Source organism: Cheilinus undulatus, linkage group 19, assembly GCF_018320785.1.
Source record: "Cheilinus undulatus linkage group 19, ASM1832078v1, whole genome shotgun sequence".
In the NCBI taxonomy this organism is placed as follows: Eukaryota; Metazoa; Chordata; class Actinopteri; order Labriformes; family Labridae; genus Cheilinus; species Cheilinus undulatus.
In genome coordinates, this window is record NC_054883.1 from 39,293,565 (window position 1) to 39,317,052 (window position 23,488).

At 40.8% G+C, this 23,488-nt stretch overlaps 1 protein-coding gene across 1 annotated transcript in view; it reads left to right on the plus strand.

The window, feature by feature from the left end:
* The window catches only part of gli3 (GLI family zinc finger 3), a 193,300-nt gene that overhangs the window by 26,220 nt on the left and 143,592 nt on the right, over positions 1-23,488 (plus strand). Inside the window, exon 2 of the mRNA XM_041814401.1 lies at positions 7,141-7,314. Coding sequence (XP_041670335.1) covers positions 7,182-7,314 — 133 coding nt within the window. The 5' untranslated portion in view covers positions 7,141-7,181. The remainder of the gene's footprint in view (positions 1-7,140; positions 7,315-23,488) is intronic.

The following is a 23,488-nucleotide window of genomic DNA, read 5'->3' on the forward strand; positions in this document are numbered from 1 at the left end:
CAAGTTCTGATAAAACTGGTGCTTTGGCAGCATCCATGCTAATGTCTTCCGCCATACTTGCACCTGCCTCTTCCCGCTGCTTGCATACGTCACAACTCTGCGGCGCCCGAAGTACTGCCCCTCGTCGCTGATTGGTCCTGTCACTTTCTAACCGGGCCCAAACAGTTCAGACAGGAACTTTGCAAGATGGATTTGCATATCCATCTGCTTTGCAGTTGGACTTGGGCCTTGTCCACACAGAGACGAAAACGATACATTTCCATTTTGTTTTGAAAACGTTTTCCATAAATATGGGACCATTTCAGGACTGAAAACTACTGAAAAATCCTATATGCTAACCCTGTGAGTGGCGCTGTAAAACTGCCACAGAAATGCACCAGAAGATTACAGAAAACTGCCCCAAACTCTCCTGGTTGCCCTTCTGGTTGTTCTCTGTGGTGGATTTAAGAACATCTGGTGAATGCTGTTCTCAGTGGTGGTAAAGGAGCAATAGATTTTGCTGTAAAAGCCATAATAAGCTCAGTAGTTTCTGCAGCACAAACACAGCGCTGCAATCCGCCATAGTTGTTTTGGTTTGACATGCGCATGCACGCAAGCGTTTATAGATTTGTTCATTCTAGGACCTGGTTTCAACAAGTAGCATTTATTGCCTCTTAAAACTCTGTTTCCGTGATGATGAAACGCAGATACAACATAAAGCTTTTGCGTATACTCCTGAATTTGTCTCCGGGTGGATGGGGCTTTGGTGATGTGCTTGGTCATGGACACCCATTCCATGAAGCTGTGCTTAAATTCCAGTGGAAGTTAAGACCTCCCAAACTCGTCACCTCTGGTTGAAGCTCTTAATCTTCAACTCCCAGGACTCTCCATCTCTACAGCTGTGGAATCATTAGAGCGTTGGTGACTTTTACACCCTGTGCACCTTAGCAGTCATTGACACCGCTCTGTGATTTTATGTGGTCTTCCACTTTGTGGCTGAGTTGCTGTTTTTCCTAAACGCTTCCACTTTCTATTATTATCGAGTAGACTGGAATATCCAGCAGGGGTGAAATTCTACAAGCCGTCTTATCGCAAAAGTGTCATCCATCACAGTACTAGCTTGAAGTCATGGAGCTCTCTTTGCTCTCTTTGTGAGACTGCATGGCTAGGTGCTTGATTTTATAAACCTGTGGCAACAGGTCTGATTGAAACACCTGAATTCAACTATTAACAAGTGTGGCTAAATCATTTTTGTCCATATAGTCAGTCAAAGTCTATATCTCTGGCAGTGTGACAACCTTTCATTTCTTTACAGAAAAAATACAAAGGTATATACCCTGTATTGCTGTTAGGCAAAAAAATATGATTTTTGTCCATATTTCCCAGCCCTATGTGTAGCTCTTGGCCTTTTTGGAAATACAATACTTGTGGTTGGTTTTTGCAAGTTGTTATTCATCCTGTTAAAGGAGGCACATGTTAACTGTGTCCATGGACACTCTGATATAATAAATACTTAAAAACTTTTCACATTGGGAGAATTTACTCCCTAGTCTCCAAATGCAGTTGGAAGTGTCTCTGTTTTGGTGAATTTTGGGGTGGGTTTTTTTGGTAAAAATGAGCAGCACCAAAGACTGGGAACATCTGCAGGTTTGGGTGTGGGCGTCCAGGTCAGAAGGATTATGGGTGAAAAGGTCCTGCTTTTAATTGCTGCTTTGGAACTGTGGCCTGCCTGCTGGAGCACAAAAGGCCGGTCAGACACGCTTCAGTGGCTCAGACTTGTGAATATTTGCCCGAGCAGTGGAATGCCCAGCTTTCTCCTTGACAAAACTCCCCTACAAACCCCATGTTCACTCTAAATAGAGCTTTTTATCTCTGGTCTGACTCACCTGAATGCAACAGGCGGGCACTTACATACATGCATGCATAATCCTGGTACAAACAGGTTGGAAAAACACTCTAAAACAACCGTCACTTTCTAAAATGAGGACAGAATAATATCAGCCAAAAAATTTGTAACATGAGATATCCCAACTCAGTTTGTCCATTTATGGGAAGGAGGTGTTCGTGGATGTCTCTCTTGTGTGCAATGATGGGGATACAAATTAAACAAAACATACTTGGGTGGCTGTAGATATACCTGGGTGGCCCACCCGAATATTGTCTATGTGTGGGGTGCACTGCTATTGATTACCGATGTTATATTGGTTTTAAACTAAGAATTATCAGAATTATAACTGTTGACATGTTTGTAGTTTACATCCCACACATGAGGCATTTTGAATTTAGCTCTCTGATGTGCTCTTAAGAGGTTTCCTCCAGTAACGCTGTATATGGGCAAATGTCTTTACAAGGGTGCCTAATGCATATATGAACACAAGGTGAGACAGCAAATATATCTCCAGCCTAAGGGTGGTAAAACAGATGATGTGATGCAGCAGATACAATGCTACCCAGTGGACCAAACACAGGGCTTGTATTCTTCATTTTTTTTTTTTTTTTTTTTTTTGTGTAGTTTTTGAAGAGGTGGAAGTCAGGCTTTTGCTTTGGTACAGGGCTATGTTTACCTGTGACACATGCTGTAGTGTAGTTTCCATTCATCGGAATGCATAAGACCTTTGGCACCTAATATCTTTTTCCAATAGGGATGCACCAATGCATCAGTTCAACATTGGTATCATTAATGTCAGCACTCTTGACAGACATTGGTACAACTAGACAACTAGTTGTCTAGTAGTAGACAACTAGAAAAGCACTCAGAGAGCACAGACCTCCGCCATTAGCCCTATGTCCCAATAGTGAAGAATCATTTCAAAAATTCCTGGATCTGTCTTTTGCCGATTACTCCCTCCCTGGAGGGGTGGAAACACAGTGAGGCAGAGCATTGGCTTTGCTACGGATGCCAACAGATACACCCATGGTCTCACTGGATGACTGGAAGTCATGGCAGAGGGTGAATATTCCTCTATTCCTCCCAGCATTGAGAGTATTCTCGCTACAATTCGCTGTCTTTCTCTCTGTTACGCTCCGACTCGTCTCCTCGACCGGGCGTGCATCTTTCAAACTCTATAAACTCCAAAACTTTGAATAGAAACACACCCACAAATGCTGCTGGGATTGAAGTTACTCATGTCCGCCATCTCCTGGTGTAAAGTGGTGACAGCGCAGACCTCTGCCATTAGTCCTATCTCCCAATAGTCAAGAATCCTTTCAAAAATTCCTGGATCCAGACGGTGATCTGGATCAGTCCCAAAATCTATTCAGTTTTTCCTTATGCCATTTCTGACATTTCCTGAAAATTTCCTGAAAATCCGTCCAGAACTTTTTGAGTTATGTTGCTAAATAACGATCAAATAAACTAACAAACAAACAAACCCACCCAATCACATAACCTCCTTGGTGGAGGTAATTCATAGAAACATGAACAGATGTTTATGTCTATATTAATTGAAGAACTCAGGAATAGACAAATCTCTGTCAACACGTTGGTCCATTTGAACATGACATCCTTCTCACTAATTCCTGCTTGATTCCTTTAATGTTGATGCACCATAATGCTGGCAAAGCCACACCTCCTCCACCCCAGCCTCCTCCTTCATAGCATAAAGCTTGTGGCCCCTTTACATTCAGATTCATGCTACTATGGATGAATTGCTTCTGAACTAGTTTCATTATATTCTTTATGTATTGTCATAAATGTATCTATCCATATGGGGGTTTCTAGCTAAACACTCCCTAACCTATGGGGTACATTTTGAGCAGAGCCTTCTCTGATGAGCTGTTAACCTTGCAAAGCTGATCGATTGGCCAGATGCCATGTCTGTCATCAAGAAGTCCATCTTGCAAAGTTCCAGTCTGAAATGATTGTGTCAGGTCTGAGAATGGACAGGATCAATCAGCTACATATGAGGAAAAAGCGACGGTAGCTACAGGTGGGTTTCAGTGGCCCTGGAAGCCAACTCAAATGGGTGCCATTGATTACATGTAGCTATAGAATAGCAGCAGTTTTATCCAAACTAGAGCAAAGTATTGCACTGAAAGCTTTTGATGCAAGATGTTTTTGCACTTCTCCTGACTTGCTTCAGCATGAGTTTACGATACTTGTGGGCAGGGTCTAGGTATATTGCAAGCAAGTTAAGCTATTAACTAAGACACAGGTGTCAAACTCAAGGCTTGGGGGCCAAGTCTGGCCCGTGGAATGATTATATCTGGCCTGCAAGATCATATCATATTTTTATTATTAATGACCCACCAGTATGAGGTCTGCAGATTTCCTCCAGTATAAAAATGTAAACTTTAAAATGATTATTTTAAAATCCTTGTTAAGCCATAAAAGTCTGAAACAGTAAAGAGAAAGATTTCATAAGAAGTCAAGAATGTGGGGAAAGAAAGAAATTTGTGTTTTATTTCATATTTTCAATTTTGCATCTCAGACTTACAACTCAAACTTATGTATGACTTTGACTTTCCCATATTTCGTCTTTTTAAAACATGTTTTCAATTTTTTTTCTCATATTTTGACATTTTAGATGAATAATTTTTACTTTTTATATTGTATTTTTACCTTTTGCACCCCCAATTTTTAATTTATGTCATATTTTTAACTTTCTAACTCAACATTTTGAATTATAGCTCATATTTTGACGTTTTCAGCTCTTATTTTTTGGCTTTTTGATCCCATATATTGAACTTACAGACTCAAAATGTAAAATTTTAAGTCATATATTGACTCTGAAACTCATGATTTCAAAATTGATGTCAAATTTTCACATTTCAAACTTATAAGTTCAACTTTCTCCTTGTATATTTGCTCTTTAAAAACATTATTCTTCTATTTTTAATATCATGTTCTGATTTTTTGAACTATTAAGTTGGAATTTTTATTTCAGATTTGAGCCTTTAAACTTAACATTTTAAATGTTTCGAATTTCCAAATGATTTATCATTAGTGCTGTTTTCTTAATGTGTTATCACTGGTGAAAATGAGGTTGACAGTTCATGGTTAAATGTTGACCCTGTTTGGCCCTCAGGTTAGACCTGAATCCAGCATCCGGCCCCTGCTGTGATTGAGTTTGACACCCCTGAACTAAAATATAGCTTTATCAACTTTTTTTTTCATAACTGGGCAGCATTTATTTTGTTAAAGAGGAGCAAAGAACCACATTGAAAGCTTTTCTTGGCAGATTTAGACTGCTCTTGACTGGCTTCGGCATGGGTTTTATCCACCAACAAGCTCAGCTGTTTGCAAACTACAACAACACCTGCTGGCTGAGCTCACACAACTGACTGGAGCTGCACATGCCAATTACCTCATTATGTCTTGTCACTCTTATTGGCATGAGAATAATGCATGTGATGGTGAGAATGTTCACCCATTCACTCACTTTCTGAGAATTTTTGAGTTTGAGTTTTTGCACAAAAACGATGGTCCATTTCTCTTGATAAATGGATGTAGTTTTTCTGAAGCTTCTGTTCATTTTCCAAGCTATGGATCACTAATGTAACAGAGATTGTATTGCTTTCTAACATGTAGAATCAAAAAAGAACCAAAGTACTGAAACAATGAAAGTCTCAGAGATGGAGACTGAAAAATGTTCTCTGCTCAGGCTCTTGTTCCTTACAAATATTCATGTTCAGACCTACAAAGCTGTACATATTCTTATGATTATCTACTTGCAGAAGACCCCCAGAAATGAAAGCCATTGTCTCAAACACTCAGAGCAGTGATTTGAGATGATATCTGCACAAGTAGGACAAAAATGTCTTTGGTAGAGATGACAAGTACATGTGTATTCATGTGGGAGTGATTAGAGGGACGAGCTCTTGTTTAATTCTGTTTTGATTGGTAAGGCGGTAATTGCATTGTTTTTTTTTTCTCGTTCCGTCTCTCAATTTTTTTTTTTCTTTTTGTAAGCCAGCAATTGCTTACAGATGTTGTTTTAGGGTCAGAAAAACGAAGACAGACTTTGTTTTTTTCAGGGGGTTGGAAAGAAAAAAACAAACAAAGCGCACAGTGTTTGTCTGAAGTTTACCCCTCACCACTTCCCCCTCGACTTACCTCCTTGGGGAGTTGGTAAATATCAACCCCCCCCTCCTTTCTTTCTTGTACTTTCAGCAGCACTTCCCTGTTTGCATTACGTTACTGCTGCCCTTTGTATCCGTGCGTGTTTACAGGGCGGAGGACAATTAAATTGTACACTCGGGTAATTAGCTGGTCTTTATTGGAAGGAAGACTAAATATTTCCAGTAGTCCTCCATGAATTATAGCGGTTAAGTAGAGGCTTTGTATCGAACCTCCTGTACTTTTTGTAAATAAGCGGTTGGTTGTGGTGCATCACCGTGCTGTCTCCATAATAAAAGACCTCCATGACCTAGATAGATTCGAGTTTGTAGACGGCCTCTGAGGTGCTGAACTGAGCAGCATGTCTGCTAGACTGTTGGCTGAACCCCTTCTAAACCCACAGACAGCATTAACTCGAACCACCTTTATTCTTTGAAAGAAAAATTGCCCGGCACCATGATATTCCCAAAAGGGCCTTCAAACAACCCTTGTTTTTTTAGGACTGTGAACGTTTCTCTCTCTGTGGTATCCCCTTAAGGTTTCTGCTTTCTCTGTGGAAAGACTGCTCGAGCAGGATTATCAGTATATCCACAAGCTGCCTGCACTTCTATTCTCAGATATAAAAACCCAGTCAGGATGTCCTGCCTCACTGTGTTTATAGAGTTGTTGTGCCTTTTTTTTCTTGACAAGAAGTCAGAAGTTTAGTGTAACATAGTTGAAAATAAGGTAATCTCAATGTTGGGTTTGGGGTTTAACCACAGTTAGTGGAAAGAGGGGAAGCAGATCAGAGCCCAGCAGGTTTTAGTTAGAATAAATCAGGGTGAGCTGCCGGATTGACCCCAGGTCTGCTCTGGGCATCATGAAAAGGGAGGATTGGATCTGAAGTTTTCCTCACAAGGTTCCCACTGTTGAAGTCTTTCCTTTAGGCGCTCTATTGTTAAAATGTTTAACTAAGATCAAGAAAAAAAAGTCAATTTTTAAACCAAACCAATTGTTACTGAAGTTTTACAAGCACAGGAACCAGTGTAAACTAAAAAAATGCACATCTTGTCTAATGTGCTTTACATCCGAGCATTGATCTATGTCTTTGCCTTTTCCCCCAGTTATTCCGTCTCCATGAGGTGTTGAGGAATGAGCAATTGCCATGGAAACCCAGTCCCAGGCCAGTTCAGCAGCTGAGAAGAAGAAGAGGGTGGAGACCATCGTGGCAACCAAAGGCTCATCAGCGCGCAATGACATCAGCGAGAAGGCGGTTGCCTCCAGCACCACGTCAAACGGTACGCATCAACTTTAACTACACTCACTCTCAGTCCTTCAGGAAAACACCCTGTTTTTGACACAGTTCCCCTTTAAGTCAGTTAAAAACTTCAGAACTGGAAACATGGAACATGGGGTCGAAAGCCACAAGTGAAGGCAGTGTTACTAGCTTGTTTTCACTCCAAAGTCCTTGAGTCAAAATATTCCCTCCCTTTTGTGTTTATGTTGCTGTTTCTAAGCTAACTAAATGTAGTTGTGGAGTATGAAAAGTTTAAAAGTCTCTTTTGGTAGTTTTCAAAGTCACATAAACAATAGACTGTCATCAGCATAACACAAGAAGTGTTAAATCACTTTTTTGGAGCAAAAATTGTTTCTATTTTTATTATGCGTATGTTAAATGATGGATATTAGCTTTTACAACAAGTATGCTATTAGTGAGTTGGCTAATTATGTTCACCTGACTATACAGCATTTTTAAGATAACCTTATTATGTACATAAGTAAGCTAGGTAGTACTACTACTGCTAAGTGACTGACATTTTTAAGAAACATGGTAGTTACACATGGACATTGACTAATGAAGTTCTTGCATTCTGTGCAGGGTAGGACATTTTTGAAGCTAACCTGACTGTAGAGCATTAACACACAAGCTGTACATAATAAATGCTAGTTAATAAAATAAATATGCTAAGCACAAGGTAGGAATTTGGTAATATTAACTTGACTTTAAGGCATTTATTAATATAAATGCTGGATGTTTGTTTCCCATCCAATTAAACATGAAATATAATTGCGTTTAGCAGCTTAAGTCAGAAATAAAGAGTGCTGATTTTTATATAAAGATTAAAAATGTGCACTGACATCAGTCATATCAGAAATAGGTTAAAAATGTGAAGTCCACCGTGGTCTGTGGCTAAACTTCTGTTTCTAATGTCGATCAGACTGAGTGAAACCACGTCAAACAGAGCAGGTAGGAATACGTCTATGAAAACAGCGGTGAATTAGGAGACTGTCAGACTGATTTTGTCATTATTACCATTGCCTTTTTGCTCAGGCAAACTTTCTGCAGTTTCCAATGCCTGCTGATTCAGCACTCTGCTTTGTGTTCTCCTTTGGCCTCGGTCCTAATGCTTGTGGCTAAGGCTAGCAGCTACTAGGGGTGGGAGAAAAAATCAATACAGCATAGTGTCACAATATTTTGTCTGGTGATATATTGTATGGTCTCGTCCACCAAGTATCAATTTTTTCAAATTAATCGCTAATTTGAACTGAAGTTTGTGATAATGGAAAAGTAAAATCCATTGTTTGTTAAGTGAGGTTGGTAGAGGTGACCATCATAGAGCAGGAGAAAGTTGGTACAACAAACATGGCAGCACCAGGGGAAGGACATTAGGGATGCAAGCAGGGCACGAATGAAATGGACATGACACATGAGGTTTGCAAGAACTGCATGAAAATAAAATACTGAGGAAATACGACAAACATGAGGGCAAGACTTATGCTAAATCAGCACAAGAGTTGAAAAGAGGGTATAGATAGAGGGCAATATATGGTATCGCAATACTCAATGTATTGCAAAATGTTGAAAATCGCAATAATATTGAATCATGAGCCAGGAATTGTGATAATATTGTATCGTGGGGCCACTAGTGTTTCCCACCCCAAGCTCCTACTGCCGCTTAATTTAAAGGTCGTTGGGACTTTTTTCCAAGCTTTGGGATCTTTGCTGTCATGTTATCCTGCCCATGAATACTGAAGAACTCCACCATGTTATTAGACTCTATCAGTGTTAATTTTGGCAGCTATTTTTAATTTTAGTCTTAGTTTTAGTCTTTAAATGAAAGGCATTTTAGTTTTATTCCTGTTTTAGTCATTTCTGCCCTTTTTAGTTTTAGTCGACAAAAACTCAAAATCATTTTAGTCTAGTTTTAGTCCATAAAAAGTCCTCACATTTAGTCTTTACTTTTAGTCCAAGCATTTATTTTTTTGCCTAAATCTGGTACAAAATCATGGTAGTGTGTTCTCTGCACTCTACTAAACCTGGGGTCCCTGCTTTCTACAGCTTAGAGTCAGAATAGATGCAGCCACATTGTTTTTTGACAGATTTACCCACAGTGGAGAAATATCACAGGTTTTGAATGTTCTATGACAACTAAATTACATTTCAGTCTAGTTTTAGTCATCTTGACGAAATCTAGACTTAGCTTTTGTCAGTTTTAGTCAGCACAGGTCTGTTTTTGTTAGTTTTAGTCTAGTTTTGTCATGCAAATGAAGACTTTCAATGAACATTTTTAGTCATAGTTTTAGTCCACTAAATTAAAACTGACCTCTATTAGCCTCTTAGCACTGAGGCTGCTTCCTCTTCTTCTCTGGTGCTTAACAGTAGGTCACGTACCGTGGCACCACCTACTGTTTCTGAATGTGTAGTCTCATGAGAAAGAAAACATAGGCCTTTATTATCAGTAGATTTTATCTGTTAATATTTTATTATCAGGATAATAAAAATATGTAAAATATATGCAATATCAGTCGATAATTTATCAGTACCAATAATAAACGTGCATCAGTCAGTGTAAAAAGTAATAAAAAGTAGGACCTACCTCCACTGGTCTGGCTTGTGTTTCTGTGTATCACAGCATTTTAATACTGAAACATCGTCCCATTGGTGTATGGGACACAGAAAAACATTTTATTGATACAGTTGTTGATATGAACTTGGTCAAAGAAGAGTTTTTGATACAAGCCAGTTGCAAAACAGAAGTTACTTAAAAAAGCTGCACCTTTTTAAAGCTTTTATGTGTACAGTGATTGCATTTACTATTCTTATTGGAATATTGAGCACATAACATATTTTTTTAAATCATGCAGGCTTACTTTTCTGTTTGAATATTGCAGGACATGTTTTGGTTTTGAGTTGAAGTTTCACTTGGCGGACAGATTTCTCACATTAGAATCAAACTTCAGCTATGGGATGCACACATCATGTAGTCATCCAGTATTGACCTTAATTTAGCTGAAGTCATAAAACCTCTCAAATTAATGCTGTCCAGACCTCTGCTAGTCAAAGATGTCTGCTATAAATCGCCTGCTATCACTCAACATATTTGAGCATCAGGCCTTTGACCTACTGGGATCTCAGGAATGTTTTTGTGCCTATCTCTCGTGACTCTTACACCAAATTGCCCAACTTCCAAAAACATGATTCAAAGATGAAACGCTGACGGATCCCTGCTTATGCTCCTCATGTTTACATTAACCCTATTCTTTAGGTTCGCTCTGAGTCACTGCTAGCTAAACCCTGGCATGTTTACACAGCAGTGTCTTCAACACTTGCTATTAAAAGCTTACCGTCCACAAAACCAGTCGCCATCCAGCCTTTCATTCTCGTTTCAGTTACTGGAAGGAGGACTATTTCATTTTTTTATTTTTTTTGGAGCTTGAGGCCATAGTCAAAACAGAACCAAAGTGCAGCTGTGCTCATTAGCAGTGGAATGGTTTTTTAGGTGTCGATGGTTGACTTCTCTGCTTCCCCCACTTAATTTTTTGAATCGACCCAAACATGAAAGCTTGACAAACACTCCTAGAGAGGGTAAATAAGTTGCTTTGACTTGCTCCCCATATGGGAGTTATCTCAGGAAGTGGGTAAGGTAATGCATCCTAAAGCATCTTGGGAACACTCTCACTCTTACTCATTTCCAGATGGCCAGCACTGTTTTATTAATTAAAGAGGCAGCATGGGAAAAAAGTTTGCTGTGGAAAAAGCATGGCTGCAGTTTGGCTCTGTGATTGTGGATTTTTCTTCATAATGTGCTGGTAATTACCGCTCTGAACGGCATAAGGTTTGTCTTGAAAAGTTGCCCTACATTTTACACTGCCCTCCCTTACATACAGTAGTCCCATAATTCACCAGACAAAGGGAGGGGAAGATGCAAATCGGCAGAAAAAGGTCCCTTTTAGATCCTCCCTTAGAATAAGAATATAGCTTACACATTCTTTGTTGTTATAATTACAGCGCATTCCCCAAGTCGCCCCCAGAACTCATAACCTCTTATCAGGTGTAACCCTACACTCGCCTCAACTTTAACCCCCGTAGCCCCTGCCCGACCGCCTCTGCGCAAACAAAAGGTAATTGTGAGCAGCTGTGGAACCCCGGTGACTGCTTCTTCTCTGCGAAATATTTCCCCCCGTCAAGCAGAGCAGCAGCCCCTAGTGCAGTGCAGAGGAAACCCTGTGGAGCGCCCAGCGAGAGCTTGCTACGATAAGTTGTGAAAAGTTGAAAGTAAGCAGAAAAAGGGGCAGGTGGGCCATTTTTTTCAACTTCTTATTACTACAGTTTAAAATAAACTAGTTCAAAGCATCTCATGGAGTACAGAGCAAACAAACAAACATGGAAGCACAACAGTTCATGTGTAGAGAGCTAAATAAGTTTCAATAAAACATGAAATCTGCTGAGGTTATTATAAACTTAATCCATCATAATTCACCTTTGACACTCAAATTTAACATTTTTATGCCCCTGAGCTGACAAAAGCTGAGGCCAGAGGCAGAAAACATCAGGCTGTCCACCTGTCCATTCAGGTGAATGCAATATCTTCAAAGAACACTTTTGAAAAATCTGTTTGGAGATTGTAGGTCTAAGGTCAAGGTCACGTTCATGCTTATGAATTCAGTGTCTTATGACTGCTTTGAAGGATCTCCTGTAAATTTCGCACACATGTCCACAGTAACGCAAGGATGACCTGAGTGGATTTTGGATGTACAAGGTCAAAGTCACCCGGCCACACTGTCAGCCCTTGTCTGAACATATCTGCAAATTTCACTACCACAGAAAACACCACAGTCCTTGTTGACCCACAACTTCGCTTTCATAACCGCTAGACCACAGCTTTTCAATTACAAATTCAACAGGGCCAAATTTTAAAATCAAGAAATGTAGCCAAGCTGGACATGTTTGGCACCCAGTAAGCAGCTGGTAATGTCAAATTTGGGACCAATACAGATCAATTTGATGAAAATATGAAATTTTTATTCATAGTCTACCTTGACAAAAGCACATCAAAAAGTTCAGAAAACACAACAGAGCTGTATTTGAACATAACCCGAGGTAGTAGAAATGAATTTTTAGCTTCTGCAGTACGAACACAACTGTGTACGGGCCATTGTTGTCTTGGCCAGACCCGCGTAGACGTCTTAAGAGAGCTACGCTATGTGTGACGTAGTTGTTTCAAGAAAGATGCAGTTAGCCGTCCACACGGAGATGAAACGGTAGTTGTTTAAGGATTTATGCACTCTGGGACCTGTTTTCAGAAAGTATTGTTTACAGTCACCCGAAACGCCATATTCGTGTGGATGAAACGCTGATCCGACTGATCTGAATTCGTCTCTGTGTGGACGGGGCCTTAGTTTTCGATGTGTGAGGCGGGCCTCCTCCCTGGGGGGCCCCACAAAACTTCAGGGGAGGTGCGGAACCATGAACCAGAAAAAAAAGTGATTTGCTTGGCTAACTTTTGTTGTTTACAGTGCTAAATGAATGGACTTATAATTACTTTAAGTCAGTGATACTCAGCGTGTGATTTATGATTATTTGTGGCTCTTTGATGTCCTAATTTTTAAATATTATTCCACCAGAAAGCCTTTTAAAAAAGGAAACTTTTTTGCCCCTTTATACTATTTTTTTGACACTTTTCATCCAGTTAAGCTAGCATTGGTCTTAAATACCACTTTTTCCCTACTTTCTGCCCATTTTTGCCACTTCTTTTTGCCACTTTTTTCCAATTTTTGCCCTTTTTCACCTTTTTTTTTGCCACTTCTCATCCATTTAAGCATCCTTTTGTCTTTAATTACCACTTTTTTCCTATTTTTTGCCCATTTTTGCCACTCTTGACTGGTTTTTACTAATTTTTTTACTCATTTTTTGCCTTGTCTTTGCCACCTTTGGACCATTTGTTTTTGCCTTCTGTTACTCATTTTTTTGTCACTTCTTACCCATTTTTTTCACTTTTTATCCCCATTTTTGCTGCTTTTTGACCATTTTTTGCCATCTTTAACTTATATTTATTGGTACTTCAAGCTGTTTTTGCCACATTTCACCACTAAGATTGTGGCTCTTGCAAAGGTCTTTTTCAACAGTTTGGCGTCTTTGGTTGAGGAGGGTTGAGTAACGCTGCTTTAAGGGTTATCAGAGCAGAATAATCAGGTAGTATTGGCAAGAAATTCATTACTGAAACCAAATAGCTGATGTTTAAGAACAAGACAGATGTTTAAGAACATTTGCAGACCAAGATATCACAGATATAGAAATGTTAAAAATATTTAAAATTAGACATAAATGTTTGAAAATATGGTTAAGTTTTTTTTTTCAATCTGAATCTTTATGTGGGTGGGGGTCCACCAAATGAATAATTTTCTCTAGGGGAGGCTCACTCTCACACTCTTTGAAAACCCCTGTTCTAGAGTTCATGTTGTTATTTTGGGATCATTTCTCAAGTTCTAAAGGAAACAACTTAAGATTGTTATAACAAAAACACTTTGTTATCCTGATAAAACAACAGAAAAAAAAAAGATTGCAAGAAAATAACCAGAAATAACTCTTTGTGTGGCGACTAAGTAAGAAAATGTATCGATGCATGTCCTCTTAGGGCTTCCATACAGACTCGGTAATGAGCTGCTACAAATACATTAGTAAAGCCTGTACCTGATCTATGGGACCTCTGTCATTACTGATCAGCAAACCTATCTAAAGACTCCACACTGATGCGTCCAGACTTAACCCTTTCCTCTCCTCTGTAAGTTTTGTCCAAGTTGAACTAGCCGGGGTAATTATCAAGTCCTGGCTGGAGCGTTCCCACATGGTCGTCTAAATGGTGGCTTCATCTTGTGTGCCATTCATCTCCGTGCCCCCCTCCTCTTGCAGTGACAGCTCAAAAGAGCCGACTGTGCCACAACAATGCTGTGATTGGTGCTCTTTAGGAGAGGTTTTCAGTAAGGGGGGGGGGGGTGCTCCCCTCATCATTCGGCAGGCAGGTGGACCACAAAGTCCTCTGATTCTTTTGTTGGGTCCAGATCTAGAAAAAAAAGATGTCCGTGCTAGTTGCTTGAATAAATCCTGTCGTCATGGGATAATTTGGTAATAAAAAAATAGAGTGGGTGGGGGAGACATAGGAGTGGAAGAGTTCTAGTTGGTTGGATTTTTGTGATATGGGTGCTTATGTGAAGGAAATATGAGTGGAATTTAAATTTAAGGGGGAAAAGTGGGCTAAGTTTGTGTTCTGGATTGCTGTTTTAATTTGTAAAGTGTTTGAGATGGTCATGCTTTAAAGGGCAAGAGCAAGGGGTCTCCAAGGCAAACAAGTTAAGCCTTAAAGGGCGACAAATGTTTGGCTTTTTGTGTCGAGAAATCCCTAAGCAAATGGCGAGCGTGGCTAAAGTGTTTAGAGAAGAAAAAGAGCACTTGACTGCTTTGAAAAATGGGGAGAGAGGGAAGAATGATACGGAGAGCGAGGAGGGGAGAGATAGAGGACGAGGAAGAGTGAGGGGCCACCTTCTTTTTTAGGCAGCCATTTAAATGATCAAGAGTAAATAGAGGGGAATGTCATCTGACAGAAATAAAGTTCCCGTTAACAGCGGGGATGGAAAGTAATTTACAGATACGCTGTCCCCGCCATCTTTGTGCCTCCCAGATAAGGTTTCATTTCAGAAACGGATAGGAGACATTTTCACTTACGGGCCCCCATTCTGGGACACCTGTGATAACAGCTTGTGGACCCCTAATTGAAAATGGGTTTCAAAATGGATTTTCACTTTTCTTCCTCCCCTCCTCTCCCCCCTTTATTCCTCCCTCCCTCCCTCATGACTAACCCCTCTTCCATCCCCTTTTTTTTTCTCTCAGCGTTGCTTCGTCTTAGGCAGAGGGAGGTGATATCGGAAGGACAGGGAGGGAGGGGGGAGGGAAGGAGGAAGGGGGGGTGAAATGGAGCGTTGGGAGCGGATCATCCCTCAGCCCGTGTCACAGCTATGACAGGCGCATGATCCGTCTTATTAATGAAATCATTGATCACTTGATGGGACTCATAATCAACTGTTTCTCCACTGTGTCCTGCCTCATCTCCTCCTCCTCCAACACCTCCTCCCTCCTCATTCTGCCACCTCCACTTTCCACTTTTTTATCCCTGTTTTATCCCACTTTAAAGATGAACCACAATGGCAGTTTTGATCCTTTATTTGTAAACTTAAGAGGCTTTAAATCTGAATGAATTATCCTGTTATTTGGTGCCTATAAAAGCATTAACCATTTTATTGATTTTATGAACAAATCATGGTCAATATAATTTGGCTTTTTTTTTTGTCAAAAAGTGAAACAGATTTCTGAAAAGTGATGTTAATTTAACAAAAATATGTAAGGAAAATAAGTTTAAGTATTACAAAAATATTCGCACCCTTTTAAAGTGACTGACCTAATTCAACAGAGGGCCAGCCAATCGGGGCTGATAGTCTCACTATAATTTAGACTGGGATCACCTGAGGGCAGTGAATGTGTCTCAAGTGGAAGGTCCAGTCACTGGTTAATCAGTATTCCTGGCTACCATTACACGATGAAGACAAAAGAACACTCCAAGCAATGTATATTTCTCTCTAGATCAGGCCGTCCTCACAAACTGAATGACATTGCAAGAAAGAGACTAGTGAGAGAGGCCACCAAGTTATCTATGACTACTCTGAAGGAGCTTCAGCAGCTGAGATGGGAGAGACTCTGCATACAACGACTTTTGCACTGGTTCTTGACCAGTCTAAGCTTTATGTAGAATGGTAAATAGGAAGACAGTGTTGAAGAAAACTCTTTTAAATCTTGACTAGTGTTCACCAGAAGTCATGTGGGAGACTCCATGGTCAAGTTGAAGAAGGTTTCTGGGTCTGAAGAGACTTAAATAGCGCTTTTTGGCCATCAGACAGAATGTTTAGCAGACACCAAATGCCCACAAATTTACAAACACACCATCTGCACTGTGAAGCACAGTGGTGGCAGCATCATGCTGTGGGAATGCTTTTTAGCAGCCAGCCCTGGAAGGCTTGTAAAGCTTGAGTGTAAAATAAATGCGGCTTAAAGGCCAGCTCTACTAGACTAGACTAGACTACTAGACTACACAAATTCAGCCAGATTTTAGCCCGACTGCAACGTTGCAGCTCATGGTCAAAACTAGGGCCCGATTTAGAGCGTCAGGGATGACAAACAGTCTTGTAGTGTGACATAATTAACAACGTGAGAGACAGTGGTGACGTCGGCCTATGGCAAGTGGTCAGGATCACTCTTGTAGTGTGGCCAGGTTATTGGCCAAGACGAGGCAAGAGTTTTGTTGTATAGTCTGACATGGTTCTGTCTTGAACAACCAAAAACAACTGTGTAGTCTGAGCCGGCCTTTTTTCAGTCTGCAAGAGAACTACGGCTTTGAAGCTGATTGATTTTCCAGCAAGACAATGACCTGAAGCATTCAGCGAAAGCTGTACATAAAGTATGTAAGTAAATTTTGTTTGCATAGCACCTTTCACAGAACAATGTCACAAAGTGCTTCACAACAGTTAAAATGGAAACACAACAAATAAACAACACCAAAGCATCAAAAATATGAAATACCATGGAAAAATGGCACATATCCAAATCAAGGTTCTAGATGTTCAAAATCCAATCTGAAAAGATGTGTCTTCAGCTCCTTTCTGAAAGCCTCTGCCGAAGCAGATGAGCACAACTGGAGTGGAGGAGAGTTCCAAAGAGTAGGCGCCACATATTTAAAAGCACGGTAACCTTTAGTTTTAAAATACACTTGAGGGGAAACAAGTAAACCCTGGTCAGAAGACCTGAGTGATTGACTGGGGATGTAGGGATGGAGTAACCTCGCAAAACAGCCCGTTTCCTTGTTTCTCACTGGCGAATCCATCTTGCCAAGCTCCCGTTTGGGCCCGGTTTGAAAGTGACAGGACCAATCAGTGTCAAGGGGCGGTACTTTCGGGCGCGGCGGAGTCATGACGTAAGCAAGCAGCAACAAGAGGCCGGTGCAAGTCTGGTGGAAGAGATTAGCGTGGATGCTGCTTGAGCGCCAGTCTTGTCAGAACTTGACAACATTTCTGTGTTAAAAGAAGAACATAGTCTACAGTCGCCATGGTTCGCGTTATTCCTCGGTAGCTGCGCACGCACACCTGGGTCAAAGCTACGTCACGTGTTTTGTCGCTCTGATTGGCCCGTAAAGATGTGACAGACAGAATGTTCATCCAATCACACTCCGAGTTTTTTTTAAATCCTCTGCCCTTTCCCAAATGCTTAGTTTTCCAGATGGATGTGTGAAACACATCTATCTGGCGTGTCAGGTTAGGGATGGAGCAGGTCTAAAATGTAATCAGACGCCTGCCCATTAAGGGCTTTTTATACAAAAACAAGGATCTAAAATGAATTTGGAAGTTAATTTGGAGCAAATGTAAGGAAAATAAAATTGGAATGTCGTGAGCTATCCTAGTGGACCTGGTCAGTAATCTTGCAGCAGCATCTCAGCATTTTGTAACCAACTGTAAATGGTTTAAAGACAACGAGGGGAATCTTCTGGAATGGCCGAGTCAAAGCACACACTTCAATCCTAAAGAGAATTTGTGGCTGGACCAGGAAAGGGCTGGTCAGGCCTGATCCTTGTGCAACCTGACAGAGCTTGAGCGGTTTTGCAGAGAAGAATGGAGTAAAATTGCAGAGTCCAAGCCTGACTGAGATCTGTCCATACAGACTCAGTGCTGTGATTGCAGCCAAAGGTGCATGTACTAAATACTGACCTAAAGGGGATGAATATTTATGCATTCACTAATTTTACGTTACTTATTTTCAGTTGATTGACATTACTTTGGAGAGATCTGGAAACAAGCATTTTAGTTTGAAGGCAGACATGAAATCTGGCCAATTCATCTTTGCAAGGTTAGAGAATAAAGATTTCACTATAAATGTGAGGGCATTCAGGGATGACACTGTTCATAATTACCTGCTGCCTCAATGTCAATGTCATTGTTGTTTTGATCCAGAGCCTCCAGGCAAAGGAATTTAACTACTGTGCATTTAAATACAGAAACTGCAAGAAATACGTCCAGTTACTGTTTTTAAAATCTGCCTTTCTTTAAGAAGAAACAAGCTGTTATTTATGAACTAAAAGGACTTGCTTGTTTATGTTTCACCACTACGTAAAGGTGATCTCTGTCATCTGTATTTGTGCTGTATGTATTTCATGGGGGGACCAGCAGAGGAAGCAGGGGCCCCTCTGTGTTACCCTACTCGGGACTCTGCCTGTGGGAGCTAATGAGAGAGGACTGATGGAGGGATAAGGGACCTCATGGGAGCTCTGGCTGGCCCACGGGTCAAACAGCACAATGGAGGAGGCGTTATAGAGGCTGACACACAACCCCACACAGGAAAACTGGCTTTTAGTGTCAAAGGACCTCTGTAAGGTACATCAATTATACATATAACACACAAAAAGACACTATTTAGGCAGAAAAATGCAGACTACAATGCCTATTTACCCACAATATGGTTCTGTTGGAGATATTCAGATCTAATTGTACCTGTAGATTCTGGTTTTTGAAGTCATACTGGCCCCATGTGCATGCACACATTGGATATACTGTGCCATAGACATTTCATGGACTTCTGCACTGAAAGCAATTTCCTGCAGCAGCAGGGGGACAGGCTTTGGCAGAGCTACCTCACAGGGGCCTGAGGCGCAGGATTAGCTTAGCCTCGCTGCTACTCGGGGCGGAGGGGAACCTCAGCTGCCCGGCCTAGTCCTGCCCAGCCTGGCCTCTCCGTTTCTCGTCTGGCACACTTCCTCAGGCTCAGATCTGCCCGCCGGAGCTGGTGCTCTGCTCCCACACTGCTGGAGGATGCATATAAGCCACTGCCTCAAGACTTGGGCACGCTATGGAGATGCAGCCAGAATTGAGCTGTAGTGGAATTGCATATTTGGGGTTTTGTGTTTGGTCATCCTACTTGTTTGGCTCAGTAGGCGTGGTAAAAATGTAGCTTTGAACTTTAATTAAAGCCACATAATGAAGCCATGAAGGAAATTCCACTCAAATATAACTTGGTGTCTGTAGTGTGATAACATTATAGACTATATAAAACATGGACATAGCCGAAGTGACGCCAGCTATTGGTAGTGGTTGGCAACTTTTGGTCTAACTTGTAACAGACAGAGAAGAAGAGGAGATCTGTTGGGACTTTAGGCCAGAGATATGCAGTACTTTCTGCTAAGTAAGGATGCTCCCAGACCAATTCAGCTAAACATGCACTTAAATTGCATTTATCTGACTAGTATAAAGTGGAGAAAATGTTCAGAAAACAGTTAAATTCATCACAGGGTTGTGTTAGTAGGTATATGATGTGAGGCTTCCGTTAGCATTGTGGCTAAAGTTAGCTCTGCCAGCCTTTGTTCCTAATATTGTGCTTTTTGTGGTTACTATAACTTTGGTTAAGTAGTATTACTATTTTTGTGGATGGACCGATGACAACAGGACAAACAGCGGCCAGTGCTGATGTTCCATTGATGCATTGGTGCATCATTCATTGCAGCTACAGTCATGTTTTCTTGCAGGTGGCTACCAGTTGCCCACTCCTGCTCTGGCAATGGTTTTCAAGTGGTGGGTCGAGATCCAAAAGAGGGTCACTGAGCTTTTTCACTGCATTGTAGAAGTGTTTTAGGGAAGAAGAAAAGTTATTAGTTGTTTTATTTTTAACCCTTAGAGCTCACAGCTATTTTTTTCACCATCATGTCTCGCCTGGACTTTTTTCTTAAAAAGCCTGTAAAACATCAACCCTGTGGTGCACAGTCAAGCTCAGGACAACCTGGGCTTTAAGAATATATCTACAAAGGTAAAATCACTTGAATTATGAAAAAGTTCTAAGACTCTAAAGACAAAACAGTGAAAAAATAGACATTCTGTGACTAAAGATTTTCAAAATATATAAATAAATACAAGAGAAAGTCCATGTGCTTTTTTCCAGTTAGATTCATTTGTGCCATTCCTTTAAGCAGTAGAGAAGCAACTGGTCGACTACAACTCCCACAATGCTTTGCGTCTAAATGTTGCCCTCAACAAATATGGCTCTGATCACCAAAGAAAGCCAAAGTACATGATCAAAAATGGATTAAAAATGGAGAAAAAAGGTGCTTATTATTGGATCTAACGCCGTGGCTTTAATATTTAAAGACCCTGAAAAGTCCCCGAAGTTCCGGGCTCGCTAGAACGGCTTCCTTAAGGGCTACGGAGACATTGATGGTAGCAAATGAATGGAAAAATGGTCAGCTTTCAGAGGAAAAAAGAGTATGTTTCGACGTATGGCTAAAACGTTATTAACGTTTTTCTAAACTGTGTTGCTTCTTGTTATATATGACAACCCTGTCTTCAAAGACCCTAGTAAGTCAGCCAAGTTCTGGGCTCACTAGAAAATGTTGTGTAAGAGCTACGAATGCATGAAGAACATATATAGAAAGGCACAACACACAGCTTTCACAGGGAAAAAAGTTAGTGCCTATGACTTACAGTTCAAAAGTTACCAAGCAATTTACAAAGGGGTGTGCCGCTGGGGCTCTAAAGGTTAAGTAAAAGAGAGGTGGTGGGCTAGCTAATGCTAGTTGCTGTGTGCCATTCAAGTCAAAAGAAGTAGATGCAGATGTAAAGTTTGATTTAAGGCTGACAGTTCAGCAAAGCATGGTGCATATATGACACATTTACATGAAATTTGGGTTCTCTTTTTGGGCAAATTAAGCTTAGAATTCGTTCACGAAGGACTTGGAAGTCACACGCCTAGCTGTGATCAGCAAATGACCAGCTGATCCTAATTATCACCTCCCAGATCCCACAGCCAATCACAGCTCTTTCTCTCAACATGGCAGTCGATTTAAACATGATGTCGTTCTCACTAGCACCTGCGTGCATCATGGCTGATGCACCATGCTGCTGGCAAAGCTTCACCTCCTCCACCCCAGCCTCCTCCTTCATAGCATAAAGCTTGTTGCACCCTCGTATTCAGATTCATGCTACAATGGATTAATTGCTTCTGACTAATCTCAAGTCAAAGCATACTCAGAGAGCATCTTTTGAGCTGAGCCTTCTCTGCCAAGGAAAACTGTATGTCCATTTTGCAATAAAATGGTTAAATGCATAATGAGTCCTTATGACTGAAATGTTTCTAAGGGGTCTTGTGAAGCCATTGGCTAAGACATACAGTCATGCTTTGTATTATTGTACATCCAAATTGCACCTGACTTATTCAATAAATTTGAGGGGTTAAATGTTGAAAATATTGGGCTGCTATTTGTCATCATAAAGGTAGGGATGGGTCCTGGGGCTAGACCAGTAAACCACTTTCTTTTATCCTAAATATCATCAAAAACAATTCTTTTCCTACAGCAGTGGCTCCCAACACTTTTTCCTTGGAACCACCCAACTTGTATCTGAATTCCCCCAAACCCACCAAGAAGAAAAGCTATAATTTCATGACAAAAAACACATTTTTTATATTGATAGAGCCCACAGAAAAAAGGATCTATTCCGTTTTTTTTTTTAACCTAAAACCTCAATTCAAACTATCTAATAAATGTTTTGTCATGATTTTAATGATTACATGCAAAGCCTACTGGGACAATCTCAAGGCAGACAAAACCTCACATGACTATCACAACGGCTCCCTGGAAGAACCAGAGATCATTTTCACTGACACGCTGAGAGCCAGAATGGCCTGAATGTCAAAGGTCACCTGGGTCAGTGACAAGTCTCTGAACCATCCACCCGCCTCACAAAGACAAATCAGCCTGCCCTGTGTGAGACGGTCGTGGGTACATCATCCACTGAGGGACCCTGTAAACTCATAAACCAACAACGTGGGGAAACAGTGGTGTATTTTTCTCTCTGTCCGTTGGTGGACAGACATCAGCGTCCTCCCTCCTGCCAGGAGGAACAGAGCAGGAGTGTCCTGACCCTGGCAGGAGGATTTATTGTTCTGTGTTGTTGTCCTCTTCCTCTCTGTTTTGTTCACTCACTCACGCCTCCTCACCACAGCTGAGTTCCCATTGAATGAGAATAATGCAGCAACTAGTGGCGCTGCCACCAGCTCTGGGGAGTTGTTGGGCAGGGCCTTACTAGTGAACCGAGGTTATGCAATCTGTGGCTGAAAAGAAAAAGAAACAAACCTTTTAACTTGTTGCATATTATTTGCATGTAAGCAGTAGGGACATGCATGCTTTTTAATACCATGTGTCAAAAACTTTGAAAACACCAAATCCCTCTTTAATGTCAAAGTGAAAAACGATTTCTACGAAGTAATGTCAATCAACAAAAATGAGCTGATCACACTCTGTACAGGAGAGGAGAGAGCAGACACATCTCTGCACACAGCAGCATCTGAAAAGTTCCATGACATGTTCAAGTGAGCTCGGTACTCTGAAGTTTCCGACCTCCGACGTACATACGTGCGCTGTGACACTGCTTAAAGTCAGACCTCCAACTCAGAAACATGGAGGAAAAAAAGTCTATTGGATCTGACCGATCAACATTAATGTTCATGTTATTTTCCCTGTGTTTCATTTAGAAAATACAAAGTTTTGAACTAAGATCCAGAGTTTCGAGTTTCATTGAAAGCAGCAGCTCGGGCAGCGGCTGCTGTCTGATTACAGGATGCCGGGTTGTGTGTGTAAGCTCAGGCATGCACGGCTCTGTTACACCTTTGTGTGAATTGCCCGTTGTGGAACAGAGATGGGCATTCCTTTTCACCTTTATTGTTAAATCTATGAGTAAAAAGGGTTTCAGTCTCCACTGTGAAGCACAATGGTGGCAGCATCATACTGTGGGGATGCTTCTCAGCAGTTCCTGGAAGGCTTGTAAAGGTTAAGTGGGGAATATTTATGAAGTCACTTATTTTATAATTTTTATATACGTTACATTACTTTGTAGAAATCTGATTTCACTTTGACATTAAAAGGTTTTTTTGTTTGTTTTTTTGGGGAGGGGGTAAGAAAATATTGACCAGGATTAATTTATGAAATCAAAAAAAGGGATGAATAATTTTTAAAGGCACTGTACTAGATGTCAGCTTATGCTTGATTTTTACACAACCTATAATAATGAAAACTGATATGGGGTCATAATTTGACTAATGGCTGATTTTTGTAAACA